Source organism: Tachyglossus aculeatus, chromosome 16, assembly GCF_015852505.1.
Source record: "Tachyglossus aculeatus isolate mTacAcu1 chromosome 16, mTacAcu1.pri, whole genome shotgun sequence".
Classification (NCBI taxonomy): domain Eukaryota; kingdom Metazoa; phylum Chordata; class Mammalia; order Monotremata; family Tachyglossidae; genus Tachyglossus; species Tachyglossus aculeatus.
This window is the reverse complement of record NC_052081.1, coordinates 44,704,427-44,718,197: the sequence shown is the minus strand read 5'-3', so window position 1 is coordinate 44,718,197 and position 13,771 is coordinate 44,704,427. Positions and strand designations below refer to the sequence as shown.

Here is a 13,771-nt window from a genome sequence, read left to right as displayed (position 1 = left end):
CGGGTTGGAACTTTGCAGAGCGAGGGTGAGGAGCAGGGGAGGATCGAACAAACTGCAACCGTGTATTTGAAGGCGTCTCACTACTCGGGGACCACTGGGGAGCCTCTGGTTTGTGAAAACCAGAGTGGTACTTCTCGTTTGGAGCGCGCTGGGATGTTCGGTCTCCCCACTTTGAGCCCACGTTGCCTGGGCAGTTGCAAAGTAGGGGTTGGTTTCACCAGTGGGCTGGCGGGGGGCGGAAGGAGTGTCAAACAGGAGTAACACCCATCCCTGCGTTCTCCCCAGGTGCAGGGCGGTGCTCAGTATCCTCAGTGTTTGAAGATGATGCTGCTGTTGGTGAAGTGTATCCGTCAACTGAGAGAATCCTGTCATCATGAAAACATTGGCTTGAATTCTCCAGAAGAAGCGAGGGGGTCGTACACAGCCATTCCTAAACCACCCCCAAGCTGGTCTCCCTCTGAAAGGTAGGGATGCCGCCTAAGGCCGAAGAGCAGAAAAATGTCATTCCTCTGCAGTGAGAGTCTGCCGTCGTCAAGGGAAGTACATGCATCCCCCGGAAAGTTACCGGGTGGCTTCCGCTTAGCGAGAGGGCGTGGGGATAATAATAATAATTGTGGCATTGGTTAAATGCTTGTGATGTGCCAGGCTCTGTTCTGAGGGCCGGGGGAGGTACGAGCTAATCAGGGATCCGGAAGAGAGCTTGCGTGGAAGAGAGAGCTGCTTGATGGACTAGCCATATTTACAGCTGAGTATTCACACCACCTTCATCCCTACAGCACTTAAGAACATAACTATAAATTATTTATTTAATGTATGTCTCGCTCTCTAGACTTGAAGCTCATGAGCAACGACAAGTCTACCCACTCTGTTGTATTATACTCTCCCAAATGCTTAATACGGTGCGCTACACGCAGTAAGCAATCAATAAATACGAGCGATTGATTGAAGCAATGCGGTGGATGGCACCAGCTGGGACAAGGTGGTACATTTTGGCCATTTTTGAAAATCAGCGTGGCCTAGTGGCAAGAGCACAGAGTTAGGAGTCAGAGGACCTGGATTCCAAACCCGGTTCTGCCATTTGCCTGCCTCGAGACCTTGGACAAGTTGCTGCGTTTCTCTGCCTCAGTTTCCTCATCTGTAAAATGAGGATCCAATGCTTGTACTCCTTCCCACTTAGACTGTAGACCCCATGTGGGATAGGGCCTGTGTCTGACCTGATTATCACGTATGCACCTCAGCACTTAGGATGGTACTGGGCACATAGTGAGTGCTTAAAAAAACACCACCATTATTACCATTATCCCGGAGCTGGAGGAGAAGTTGAGGTTCTGCATCACCCCCGCATCTGCACTTGGATGGGTACAGAGTGATGAAAGGTCCGTTGCCCGACCGACAGTTTGGAATCACTGGGTGCAGTGGTCAGGTGTTTAGGAACATGCTCTGAGGGGGGTGATGGGGTAAGAGGATAGAATCTATCAGAGAATAAACTAGGGCAGTGACTGTGGGGTGCGTGGCTGACAGGAGAAGGGAAAACTGAGAACCAATGTGCCATTTAATTTTCAAGAGAACAGGAATTTAAAAGCATGCGGCAACCCCAGGCTGATGAATAATTTATGCAAGTTGGTCCGAAGGATATATCCATGAATATAAAAAGCTGAGGACAGGGGCAATACATGCAAATATTAATGGTCCCAGGCAGTGGAGCATGGGCAACTTGAAGAGATTTTCAGATTTTTTTTTCATTCTCGTTTGGCCACAGGGCAAGGCCGATATTATTAATGCCCAAGATTAACTTGCATGGGATGAAGAGCCGTGCAAACAAGGAGCCTGCCTAGGAATCTTGACATTCACACTTCAACTGATCAGCAGCCTAATTTACACATCTAGACTCCTCCCAGTTCATCAGTCAATAGTTTGGACATCCCACTGGGGCAAGTTCTACGTGCTTGGAAGAGTATAATGGAGTTAGACGAAATGCTCCAGCTAACAATCCTGCTGGGAAGACAGACTAGATTACGGGAAGCAGTGTTGTAGTAGTAGTATTAGTATTTATTAAGCACCTACTGTGTGCAAAGCACTTGATTAAGCCCTTGGAGAAAATATCCAGGTGGGAATTAAACACAGTTCCTTGCCCCTCGTGGGGTTCACAGCCTGAAATTTTAAGTGGAGAGAGGAGATTAGAGACAGACTCGGCAGGAGTGATGAAACATTAAAACACGACATAAACAAATGAAATGGGCTCAAAGTCGATGTGACCTAGGGGAAAGAGCATGGGCCCAGGAGTCAGAGAACCTGGGTTGCATCCCAGCTCTGCCATTTGCCAGCCGCGTGACCTTGGGCACGTCACTTACTGCCTCTGCGTCTGTTTCCTCATCTGCAAAATGAGGATTTTTCTCCCTCCTACTTAGACTGTGAGCCCTGTGACCCCCACCTGATTATCTTGTATCTACCCCAACGCTTTGTACATTGATTGACACACAGTGCTTAACAGATACCACTATTCTTATGATGATGATGATGACGATTACAGGAGGAACAAGAAGAGAATGGGAAGATGAATTGGTGGATGAGTAATTGCTCATAGCAGGATAGGTAAGTTGTCATGTACAGAAGCTCTAAGAGTGGGTGTCTACCAACTCTGTACTCTCCTGAGTGCTTAGCACAGTGGTCAATCAATCGTATTTATTGAGCGCTTACTGTGTGCAGAGCACTGTACTAAGCGCTTGGGAAGTACAAGTTGGCAACATATAGAGACGGTCCCTACCCAACAGTGGGCTTACAGTCTAGAAGGTCAGCACACAGTAAGCATTTGATAAATACCATTGATTAGATTGTGAATACAGAAGTGCTCATGTGGTAGTTGGGAGGAAATCAATGATATTCATTGTGCCCTTTGGGCAGAGAACTGTACTAAGTGCTTCGGATAGTTGGCAGACACGATCCCTGCCTTCCGGGGGCTTACAGTCTACATCGGCTAAGATCTGGACAGATGTATCTCCTCTTTTGGTGGAGGTAGGATTTCAAACGAGCTCCTTCTCCACCCCATTGCCACCCTGGTGTGGGCAGGTGGAAGTAGGTCAAAAATGAATGGTGTTGGGCAGATGAGAGCCCCCCATTGAGCTTCCAGCCTCCCGACTCCACTGAACTGAAAAGCAAAGAGCCACCGGCAAATCTCCTTATCACCAGTCAGCTAATGAGCCAGATATCATTACTGCTTTTAAGACAGAAAATTTCCTTAAAACATTTCCAGCCCGATTAGTTCTCCGGCCCCACTGGATGCTGGCTTCAGGGGCTGAGACTCCCTAGTGGAGCGAATACTTTCACTCGAAGTAAAATCCCTTAATCAGGGGAAAGCCTCAGTCTTGATTTAGCAATGAGATTATCGTGGAAGGCCTAGGCTTAGTGATTAGGGGATCTCGAGGCTGGGAGACGGGAAAGAGCTTAACTGGGAGGTGATTAAAAGGGAGGAGCATGCCGTGGCCCCAGTGCTGAATGGTCAATTCTGAGTGACCGAAGAGGTGAGATGGCCAGGAGACAACAGGCTTGGCTTACCCCAGTGCTTAGTACAGGGCCTGGCACAAAGTCTTAGTAAAGACCATTTAAGAAAAGAAAAAAAAGGACTGGCTGAGCCAGAGGCCTGCTATGCTACCCCAAAGCTCTGAGCTCATCTTACCCCCTCTCTTCCACCCTGCCACCGCTACTGCATTGGAGAGAGGTGGGGTGAGGCACAGCTAGAAGACAAGAGGGAACTGTTGCAGTCCTGAGTGAAAGTGGTGGGAGAGAAGTTAGGGGCTGGAGGAACGATTGGAATGTTTGCTAATTCCCTTCAGATTCCGGGAGGTTGGGCAAGCGGAGAGGCCACCAGCTGAGTCTAAGCGATAATACAGACCCTTCCAAGGTGGGAGCTACCTTTTCAAGGAAGGCCAGAGGTGTACAACTCCCTAATATAGCTCCTAGTATATATGTTTGTACGTATTTATTACTCTATTTATTGATTTTGTTTGTACATATTTATTCTATTTATTTTATTTTGTTAATATGTTTTGTTGTCTGTCTCCCCCTCCTAGACTGTGAGCCCGCTGTTGGTTAGGGACCGTCTCTATATGTTGCCAACTTGGACTTCCCAAGCGCATAGTACAGTGCTCTGCACACAGTAAGCACTCAATAAATACGATTGAATGAATAATATTGAGAAGGGTTTGTGGCACCCCCTGAAGTGTGAGGTGGTCTTAGGGAGAGAGGGGTGAGCGGGGCAGGAGAGAAGCAGGGATTGAGGCCCAGAATTGAGATCCAGAAGGTGCAGGAAGTGAGGAGGTAGCCTGCCAAACCTGGAGCAGGGAGAAGCACCCTAAACCCGCGGATTTAGCCGGGTCTGAACCAGCAGTGGCCAGGCGGAACAGCAGCTGGTGTGATCTCGCTAATAGGGGTTTGAGCCGGTTTGGATGTATTTAGTAGGTCAGCAGGAGAGTGGGCCCCAGCCTGCCGGATGTTTGGGTGATATTCAATCCCCCTGGCCTGCTCAAGCAAAGGGCTGGTTATTGGGAGGGAAGAAATTCTGGGGTCTGGCCGGCTTGTCAGTCCATCAGCCAAGGTACTTATTGAGCACCTATTGGTGCAGAGCATTGACTAAGCGCTTTTCCCAGGCCAAGCTCCTGTTCTACAGATGACCCAAACTTAGGGGTTGTTTGGCCATCCCCCCCACCTCGGCCCAATTCCCCTCCCCTGCCAGTCTGGTTTAGGTACTTGAGACCCCAGTCAGTCAATTGTATTTTTGAGTGCTTACTGTGTGCAGAGCACTATACTAAACTCTTGGGAGAGTACAACATAACAATATAGCAATATTGCCCCTTCCTCTCCCCCTCGCCCCCCTCTCCATCCCCCCCATCTTACCTCCTTCCCTTCCCCACAGCACCTGTATATATGTATATATGTTTATATGTTTGTACATATTTATTACTCTATCTTGTACGTATCTATTCTATTTATTTTATTTTGTTAATATGTTTGGTTTTGTTCTCTGTCTCCCCCTTCTAGACTGTGAGCCCACTGTTGGGTAGGGACTGTCTCTATATGTTGCCAACTTGTACTTCCCAAGCGCTTAGTACAGTGCTCTGCACACAGTAAGCGCTCAATAAATATGATTGATTGATTGATTAATATAATAGACACAATTCCAGGCCACAACAAGCTTACAGGCTAGAAGGGGAGACAGACATTAATGGAAATAAATAAATACGTTAATATAAATAAATAAATAACAGATATGGGCATAAGTGCTGTGAGCCAGGCTCGGCTGGACGATATGGGGAGGGTCTCTGGACTCTGGTCCCCCTGTTCTCCCCTTCTACCTCCATCTCAGTCTCAGGGCCCAAGACAGCAAGACCTGGGTTGTGGCCATACTCAGGCTCTACTACTACTAATAACGATAATAATAATAATTAGTCAATCATATTTATTGAACACTTAGTGAGTGCAGATCACTGTAGTAAGTGCTTGGGAAAGTATAACAGCCATATTCCCTGCCCACAGTGAGTTAAGCGCTTACTTTGTGTCAAGCACTGTATTAGGTGCTGGGGCAGATTCAAGCCAATCAGTCCCCACATAGGGCTCACAGTCTAAGTAGGAAGGAGAACAGGTATTGTATCCCCACTCTGCAGATGAGGGAATTGAGGCACGGAGAATTTAAGTGACTTGCCCAGGGTGTCACAGCAGGTAAATGGCGGGGCCGGAATCAGAACCCAGGTCCTTGGACTCCTAGGTGTGTGCTCTTTCCATTTGGCCATGCTGCTCTACTGATTCCAGTTCTCTCAGTCAATCAATAGTATTTATTGAACACTGTGCACAGAGCACTGCACTGAGCGCTTGGGAAAGTACATTAGAATAAGAAGACATGATGCCTACCCTCAAGAAGGTTACAGTCTAGAGGGGAAGACAGACATTTAAGAGTCAAAATCTGCTGCCAGATGGAAACAGGGAGGGATTTAAGGCCCATTAGCTATTGATTCTCTGAGGTGATTCTTCCGGGTGCCCCTTCCCCATTCATAGACACGCATACACACACTCACACAGACACAGAATAATGGGCTCAGACTCAGCACGGGTACCACTGGGTTTGGAAGTCAGGCTCCAGACTTCTTTTAGCGAGCCCAGCAGAGAGCGGAGGCCAGGCTGGGAGGGGCAGAGATTAGCCCAGCCGGGCGAGCGTAGGACACGAGAGGAGCCCAGCATCCAGCTGAGAGCCAAGAGATGAGTGTCACAGAACTTTCAACCCCGACTCCCTGCGTGACCTTCAATGAGTCACCTAACCTCTCTGGGCTTCAGTTTCTCGAGCTGTAAGATGGGGATCATAACCTTAATCCCTGCCCTTCCTTGCTTCCCCCTGGGAATTTGGGAGGATAAAGCACAATAGAATCAACGGATTGTAGAGATGGGGAAAGCACAGTAGAAATATTGTGAAGGGGGAAGAGAGCCAGGGTGTTCTTTCCAGATCATCTACTGGGCTACCTCACCCTCTCCCCTCTTTCTGAGGTCTGATTCCTCACAAACCCCTTCCAGGAAGGGCCCGGGGAAATGTGAAACCTCATTAGAGCCGAGCTGAGCGGTAGACAGTAGCGTGGGAGCAGCGCCATAGAGGACAGAGCAGTGGTCCTGGAGCCGCCAGGCACCAAATGCAAATTGCCGAGCTGGGCGACTGGGTGGCTGGAGGCCGGAGGGACTGGATTCGATGGCTCCTGCCTCACCCCGCAACTCCCTGTTACTGGGCAGAAGGTGGCCATCTCGGGTCGGCTCCTCTCAGGCTTGAATGCAGCCCCGCTGGGGAACTGGGGATGCAGCCCGGAGACGTAAGTGGGAGCCGGGAGGTTGGTGTCGACCTCTCTGGGGCCAGTCCCCCGGAGAGGACCGGTCCATTAGCGGCAGTTCCCTGGGATCCAGACCAGGACCGAAGGCCCCAGATTCATCAGTCAAGTGGGGGTCTGGCTCTCTGTTCCCCAGATTGAGGGTCGGTCCGGGACACCCTGGGGTCTCCCCCGACCCCAGCCATGTCACAAGGACACCAACTCTGGAGAAGCATGGCAAGAGTGTTGGGGCAGACCACCCTGGCCTCCTCTGCGACCCTTGGGTCCCTTCCCCATTGGGATAGGCACAACAACACCACCCATTACGGTATTTAACATCCGCTAACTGGGCCGAGCACTGTGCCAAGCGCTAGGGTCGATACAAGATAATCAGATTGGCCTAAGCACTCAATAAATATAATAATAATGTTGGCATTTGTTAAGTGCTTACTATGTGCCAAGCACTGTTCTAAGCGCTAGGGTAGATACAAGGTAATCAGATTGTCCCAGGTGGGGCTCACAGTCTGCATCCCCATTTTACAGACGAGGGGACTGAGGCCCAGAGAAGTTGAGACTTGCCCAAGGTCACACAGCTGACAAGTGGCAGAGCTGGGATTAGAACCCACGACCTCTGGCTCCCCGCCCGTGCTCTTTCCACTGAACCAAGCTGCTTCCCTAATTCAACTGACTGACATATTCTCTGCCCCACATGACCCTCACAGTCTAAGAAGGTGAGCCAGTATTTCATTTGTCATTTTACAGGTGAGAGCACGGAAGCCCAGAGAGGTTCAGGGATTTGCCCAAGGTGACGCAGCTAGCTGGGGATAGAGCTGGGACTGGAACCCAAGTCTCCTGGCTCCTGGTCCCATATATTTCTCACGAATCCATAGGGATAACCTCAGATAGGCTGGGGCGACTCCCTTTCTACCCCCAAGATGCACAAGAGTGTCCCCTCAGAGGTGCTGTTTCTGGCTCCTGGTCGGGGCATCCTGGGGAGCCCAGAAGGCAATGGGGAACAGGTGGGCCTAGGGGGAGCTTAGCACATAGACACACACACACGTACACACACAAGGGAAAGTTGGGGGAAAGAGGAGACTTGCTTCAGTGTGGATGGGAGAGGAGTGGGCTGCCCGCAGGCTGGAAAGCCCAGGAAAGGCTGGGAGAGGCTGACATACCTAGATAACTGGAACAGGGTGACTGAAGCGCCGTGGGTGGGGTTTGAGCCGTGAATCATTCCTCCTAGGGGCCGGAGAAGGTGGAGTCGGGCCCTTTGTGTCGCGGCCCGCAGAGCTGGTCAAACAGGAACCCGAGATGCAAAGGAGGTTTTGAGCCACCAGGGTTTGGCAGCAGGAGGTCCATGGGAGAGGAGCCACCGGGGCCGTGGGGACCCCGGCGTATGGGAGAGTCAGGGGCTGCGGGCTGGGCCAGGGAGACCGAGTCCTGCTCTGGGCCCTCGGGATTCGGGGACGATGGGCGCTGAAGGCCGGACAGGCCCCGGGAGAGAGGAGGCCTGCTAACTGGGACCCTCTTGGGAGGAGCAGCGGCCTACAGGCGCCGGGCGAGTCAGGATGTGTCTGCGTCTGGGTGAGCTGTTCCCCCCCGGCCGGGTCTGGCTTGGCCGGCGGACCGGTGGAAGGGCGGGCAGAGTTGGGGAGCGGGAGCCTGGGGCTTGGGAGGCCCACTTGACTCAGCCCCCCCACCAATAGCCGACGACGTGGGCGCTGCTAGAAACTTGGGGAGGAGGAGTTGGGAGAGGGAGAATTTAGGGGTTCCAGGAGGGTCAGGCGTCCTGGTGACCTCCTGGCATCCTCCGCAATGTTCCCTCTGAGCTACTCCCTGGACAGTTTCCCCAGGGCCGGTCCAGGTGCCACCACCAACCTGCAAATCTGTGGGGGACAGGGCACTGCGCCCTGGGGAGACATGGCCCCTGGGAATCTCGTCTCCGGGCCCCCACTTCCTCTTGAAGGCGGGCACGAGGAGAATCCAGGGAGGGAGGAAGTGGGAGAGGATCCTGTGGAGAGGAGGGGTGCGGAAGCAACAATGGGGCTTACCAGGAGCACACCCTGGGTGTGGGGGTGCAGTCACGGGCCCCCCCCGAACCTGGCTGCTGTGAGGGGGAGGCGTTGCGTGAAGCGATCAGTGCTGGGGGGCTGGGGGGGGTTGCAGATCTCAGCTGCTGTCAGCTCCCTCTGCCCTCCCCCTGCCGATGCCGCCTTTGAGCTGGGAGCTGTGGCAGTGGCCGAGAAGGAGGGAGCGTGTGCACCGTGGGGAAGTGACACAAAGCTGCCGTTCCCTTCATTGCCTCTCTCCCACGTCGCTGTCACCGCTGCACCCTCGATTGACAGCCGCGGCAGGAAAAAGCGATGGGTGCGGGGTGGGTGCCACCCTGGCAACCCAAGTGGGCCGACCCAGCCCTGCTGAGGAGCAGGCCGGACCTGCGAGCGACAAGGGTCCGGGGGGCCCGAGGATGGGCAGTGCTCTGGTCAGTGGGGAAGGAGGTGGCGGGAACGTTGGGGTGCTGGAATGTGGGAGTGGGGGCAGGCCGGGGGAGAGAGCGCCCTGCTGTTTGAGGACTGGTTAATCTTTGAAAGAATCTGCTGCTTGCACAATGTCCAGCTGCACATGGCCTCCCCGCCTGACACCCCCATCTTCCCGTCCGCATCACCTGCTTCAACCCTCTGCCCCACACCCCCACACCATGCAGGGAGGCTCTGATGGCCGAGCGACCCTTCCCTCCCTCATACGCATCCCCCAATCCGGGATGGGAGAACCCCCTTGGCCTCAGGACCCCTCCTTCCTTCCAGCCCTGTTCTTGTCTCCCCCCCGCAGGCGGGCTGAGCCTCGGGGGCTACCAGAAGGTCCTGATGAAGACGGGGCTGGTGCTCATCGTCCTCGGCCACATCAGCTTCATCGCGGGGACCCTGGTCCACGGGATGGTGCTACGCTACATGACGGATGCGCATGACGCCGTCACGCTGCAGTACTGCATCTCCAATATCCTCGCCGTGACCTCTGCCCTCTTGGTACCCGCCCATCTGGGGCTGGGGAGGCTGGTCAGGGGGCCCTGGCTGAGATGCAGCGCGGCCTAAGGGAAAGAGCATAGGACTGGGAGTTGCGAAATCAGGGTTCGATCTCCTCTGGGCCACGGTTTCCTCGTCTAGGAAATGGAGCTAAGATACCAGATCTTCTCCCATTTTAGACCGTGAGCCCCAAGCGGGACAGTGACTGGGTCCGATCCGATTACCCTGTATCTAACCCAGCTCGTGACCCAGAGTAAGCACTGGGCAAGGGGCCACGAATATAATTTTTATTTTGGGGTGGGAAGGTACCATCTCCAGGAGGGGGTCTTGGGTTAGGGGGAGAGGGTCGTCTTTGGTGTTGAAGCCCGATATCCCTTGGGAAGGGTTTAGGGAAATGTAAGGAGGATGGGGAAGGGGGTTACTGGCCCTCCAACCACTGGGCCCCAGGGGGTGAGTGAGGAGCCCCTTATGGGATGGGAGAACTGGGTTTGCCTCTGGTGCTCATCTCACCCCAGAGAAGACCCCACTATGGGCTTCCTTTGCAGATCATCTCCTGTGGCATCACAGCCATCGTCCTGTCCCGCTACCTCTCCCGCTCCCCCCTGGTATGGATAGGGCTTGGGGCATGGGCGGTGGCTTTGTCCGAGGGATTCTGGTGGACTAGGGGCGGGCTGGGCCCCTACGAGGGGGTGGCGGGTCGGGGCCGAGCTTGCATGAGCCTGTGGATCTGGTGGAGAACAGGAGGGAGCTTTGCTTTAAAGTTCTTGCAGACAATGGTGATGTCAGACCTGGGATCAGGGTGAGGGCTGGGGGGCGAGGGTGGGGTCTGAGGGTATTTCTGCTACTTGCTGGGCAGGGGAAGGAAGGAGGGGCTGTGGGGAGGGTGTAAAGTGTCAGGAATGGCAAGGTCTCATGATGGAGCCCCTGTGGCTTGGATCCTTGCAGGCCTCGGGCCCTGGGCTGGGCTTGCATTCATTCATTCAGTCAGTCAGTCAGATTTATTGAGCACTTACTGTGCACAGAGCACTGTACTAAGCACTTGGAAGAGTACGGTACAACAATAAACAGACACATTCCCTTCCTACAATGAGCTTACAGTCTAGAGTTTGCAGGAGGGAGCTCCCCTGAGGGGTGGGATCAGGGATGGGGGGGGGGGGGGGTCTCTCCAAGAAGGAAAGCTCGGGCTTCGGTGAGCTGCAGGGTGGAGCCCTGTTGACCAGTCTCCTCTCCTCACCCCTTGTCTCCCTGCCCCTCTACCCCCAGCGATGGGCGGTGTTCATCATGAGCCTCACCAGTGCCCTCTTCTCGGTGACCTGCGCCCTAGGGCTCCTGGCTTCCATCGCCATCACCTTCGCCAACGAGGGCCGATCCCTGCTGGCCACCTGCTCCTTCAGCAGCCCAGAGCTGGCACAGTTCTCGCCCGACTGCCCCTTCGACCCCACGCGCATCTATGTCAGTGCCCGGCGATGCAGGGGAGGGAGGACCGGAGGAAGGGAGGCCGGGAGGGAGGCCAGGAAGGAGGGGAAGAGGAGGAAGAGAGGCTGGGAGGGAGGCCAGGAGAGGCGTCCACTGCCAGGAGGTGGACATCATGCCCCAGAAGCACCTAGACATCATCCACCTTTCTGGCACCTCCCGCCCCCAGAGGTGGGGAGCCTGGTGAGTGGAGAAGGAGGAGGGACGATAATAATAATAATTATGATAATTGTTAAGCACTTACTACATGCCAAGCACTGTTCTAAGCTCTGGGTAGACACAAGTTAATCAGGTCCCACATGGGGCTCACACTCATCCCCATTTTACAGATGAGATAACTGAGGCCCAGAGAAGTAAAGTGACTTGTCCAAGGTCACACAGCAGACACGTGGCAGAGCCGGGATTAGAACCCAGGTCCTTCGAACTCCCAGGCCCGGGCTCTTATCCACTAAGCCACCCTACTTCTCAGGACCAGGACCAGGCCTTCAAGACTGGGTGTCCTTGCTGAGCTGTGCTCCAGGGAGCTGTTGAGCTTTCATTCATTCATTCAATCGTATTTATTGAGTGCTCACTGTGTGCAGAGCACTGTACTAAGCACTTGGGAAGTACAAGTTGGCAACATATAGAGATGGTCCCTACCCAACAACAGGCTGATGGGGGATTTGGCAGCTCCCTCCTTACCCCCCCCCCCCCATCCACCCCCCGTGTGCTCCTACAGAGCTCCACGCTGTGCCTGTGGGGCATCTCCTTGGTTCTCGAGGTGGCGGAGAGTGTCTTCAGCGTCCGCTGTGCCCAGCTCACCCACCAGCTACTGGAGCTGAAGCCCTGGTGGGGCAAAAGAAGCACCAAGATGGTAAGAAAGCCCTCCCCTCAGACCTCCTCCCCTTCCACCCCCCGCCAGCCCCGTCCAAGCCCTCACCACCCACTAGGCCCCTGTTGCCCCCATTTTTGATCATTTCCCCGGCCTGTTTGCAGCACCCAGACTCCTCAGGGGAAACTGAGGCTCAGAGAGGTTAAGCCGCTTTCCCAAGGCCACACGGCAATGGCAGTGATGGATCCCCCCGGGACTTAAGCCCAGATCCCCTGGCTCTTAGGCCTCACCCCTGGACGGTACCAAATGGAGAGAGGCAGCCCCGACCCCTCGAAGGAAAGAGGAGAGACAGGGTGGGTGCTTTCGGTGCTTTGGAGTTGGCACCGGGATGGATGGGTGAAGCCGAGACGGGAGCCATCCTGGCTGTGAGGTCGTAGGCCCCTTCCTGGGGTCTGACCCCAGGGGACCCCTTAGGGGTGACGGAGGCCCCGAGGGCAGCCCCCTCCCTCCTTCATCTCTTGCTGTTCTCCCTGGAGGGTCTCGGGGAGCGGGTGGGAAGGCGGGGGAGAGTGTGGGAAAAGGAGAAGTGATGGGGCAGGGATGGGTTTCCAGGCAATGGCCTGCAGGTTGGGGGGAGCCCCGTGCTCAGGTCCAGGCGGCCGGGGGTGGGGGGCTGGACTCTTATCACCTGCAGGTGGGGGATAGCCCGGAGCTCAGCGAAGGCCGAAACCTGCTGAGCTGCTCCAGCTCAGAGCCACTGGCCCTCTGAGGGTCCTCCCTCGCCCCCCACCCCACCCCCAGGCTCCCCCATGACCCCACCGCACTGACCGGCCAGCTCCCCCGGTCCCTGGCCCCTCTCCCCCCAGGATCCCGCCCCGCAGCCCTCCTGACCCAGCCCGGCCACTGGTCTGGACCCCCAGAGCCCCCAGAGACGGTCGCCCAGCCAGCTGCACTGAAACAAGACTTTAATTCTGAAGTTATTAAAAAGAACAAAGAAATTCCGAGTCGACATGCACGCGCGCGGCGTGGAAGGGGCTGGGGGCTCGCCTGCCTCCCCGCTCCTCCGGGGAAAGAGACGAGGAATCAGAGGCCGGGGACGGAGAAAGGGACGCCGGGTCGGGGGGATTAGGGAGGGTGTGTTCTCAAGACACACTGGGGCTGGGGAGTGTGTGTATCTTCATGTGTGTGTGTCTGTGTGCGTGCGCCAAAGTGCTCAGAGGTGGTGGGGAGGGGCTGTCCTGAGTGAGTCCCCCCCCCCCCCCAACTCTCCTGTCCCCCCTGATGGAGCGCAAGTTCCTTGGTGGGCTTTTATTCCCCTTTTTACACTATCTTCGCCCCCCACCCCCACCCCAATCCACCTTCCCCTGCAAAAGCAGCTTTGGGACTTGACAAGGCAGGTGGGGAGAAGGAGGCCCCGGTGGGGTGGGGGGAAGAGGGGTGGGCATAGGCCTGGATTTGGGTTAGAGGCTGCCCCCCACCCGCCCCCCGCCGCCCATCGCTCCCTCCTCCGGGGCTCCAGGGTGTCCTAGCCCCCCAGAGTCGGGGGGAAGGGGGCGGGGGGGCGACCTGCAGGGAGCTTCCCTCCCTCCTCCGACCAAGGGGCGGGGGTGGACGGGAAGCCAAAGAGGTGA

At 55.1% G+C, this 13,771-nt stretch overlaps 1 protein-coding gene across 1 annotated transcript; it reads left to right on the top strand.

Moving 5' to 3' along the window:
* The first annotated feature begins 153 nt into the window (after positions 1–153).
* TMEM54 (transmembrane protein 54) lies at positions 154–12,948 on the top strand. Its single transcript, XM_038757746.1, is given in 9 exon segments — positions 154–255; positions 257–293; positions 296–411; positions 413–464; positions 9,666–9,859; positions 10,402–10,461; positions 11,120–11,308; positions 12,048–12,182; positions 12,835–12,948. Coding segments are annotated over 9 exon segments (960 nt in total). The 3' UTR covers positions 12,910–12,948.
* The last annotated feature ends 823 nt before the right edge of the window (positions 12,949–13,771 follow it).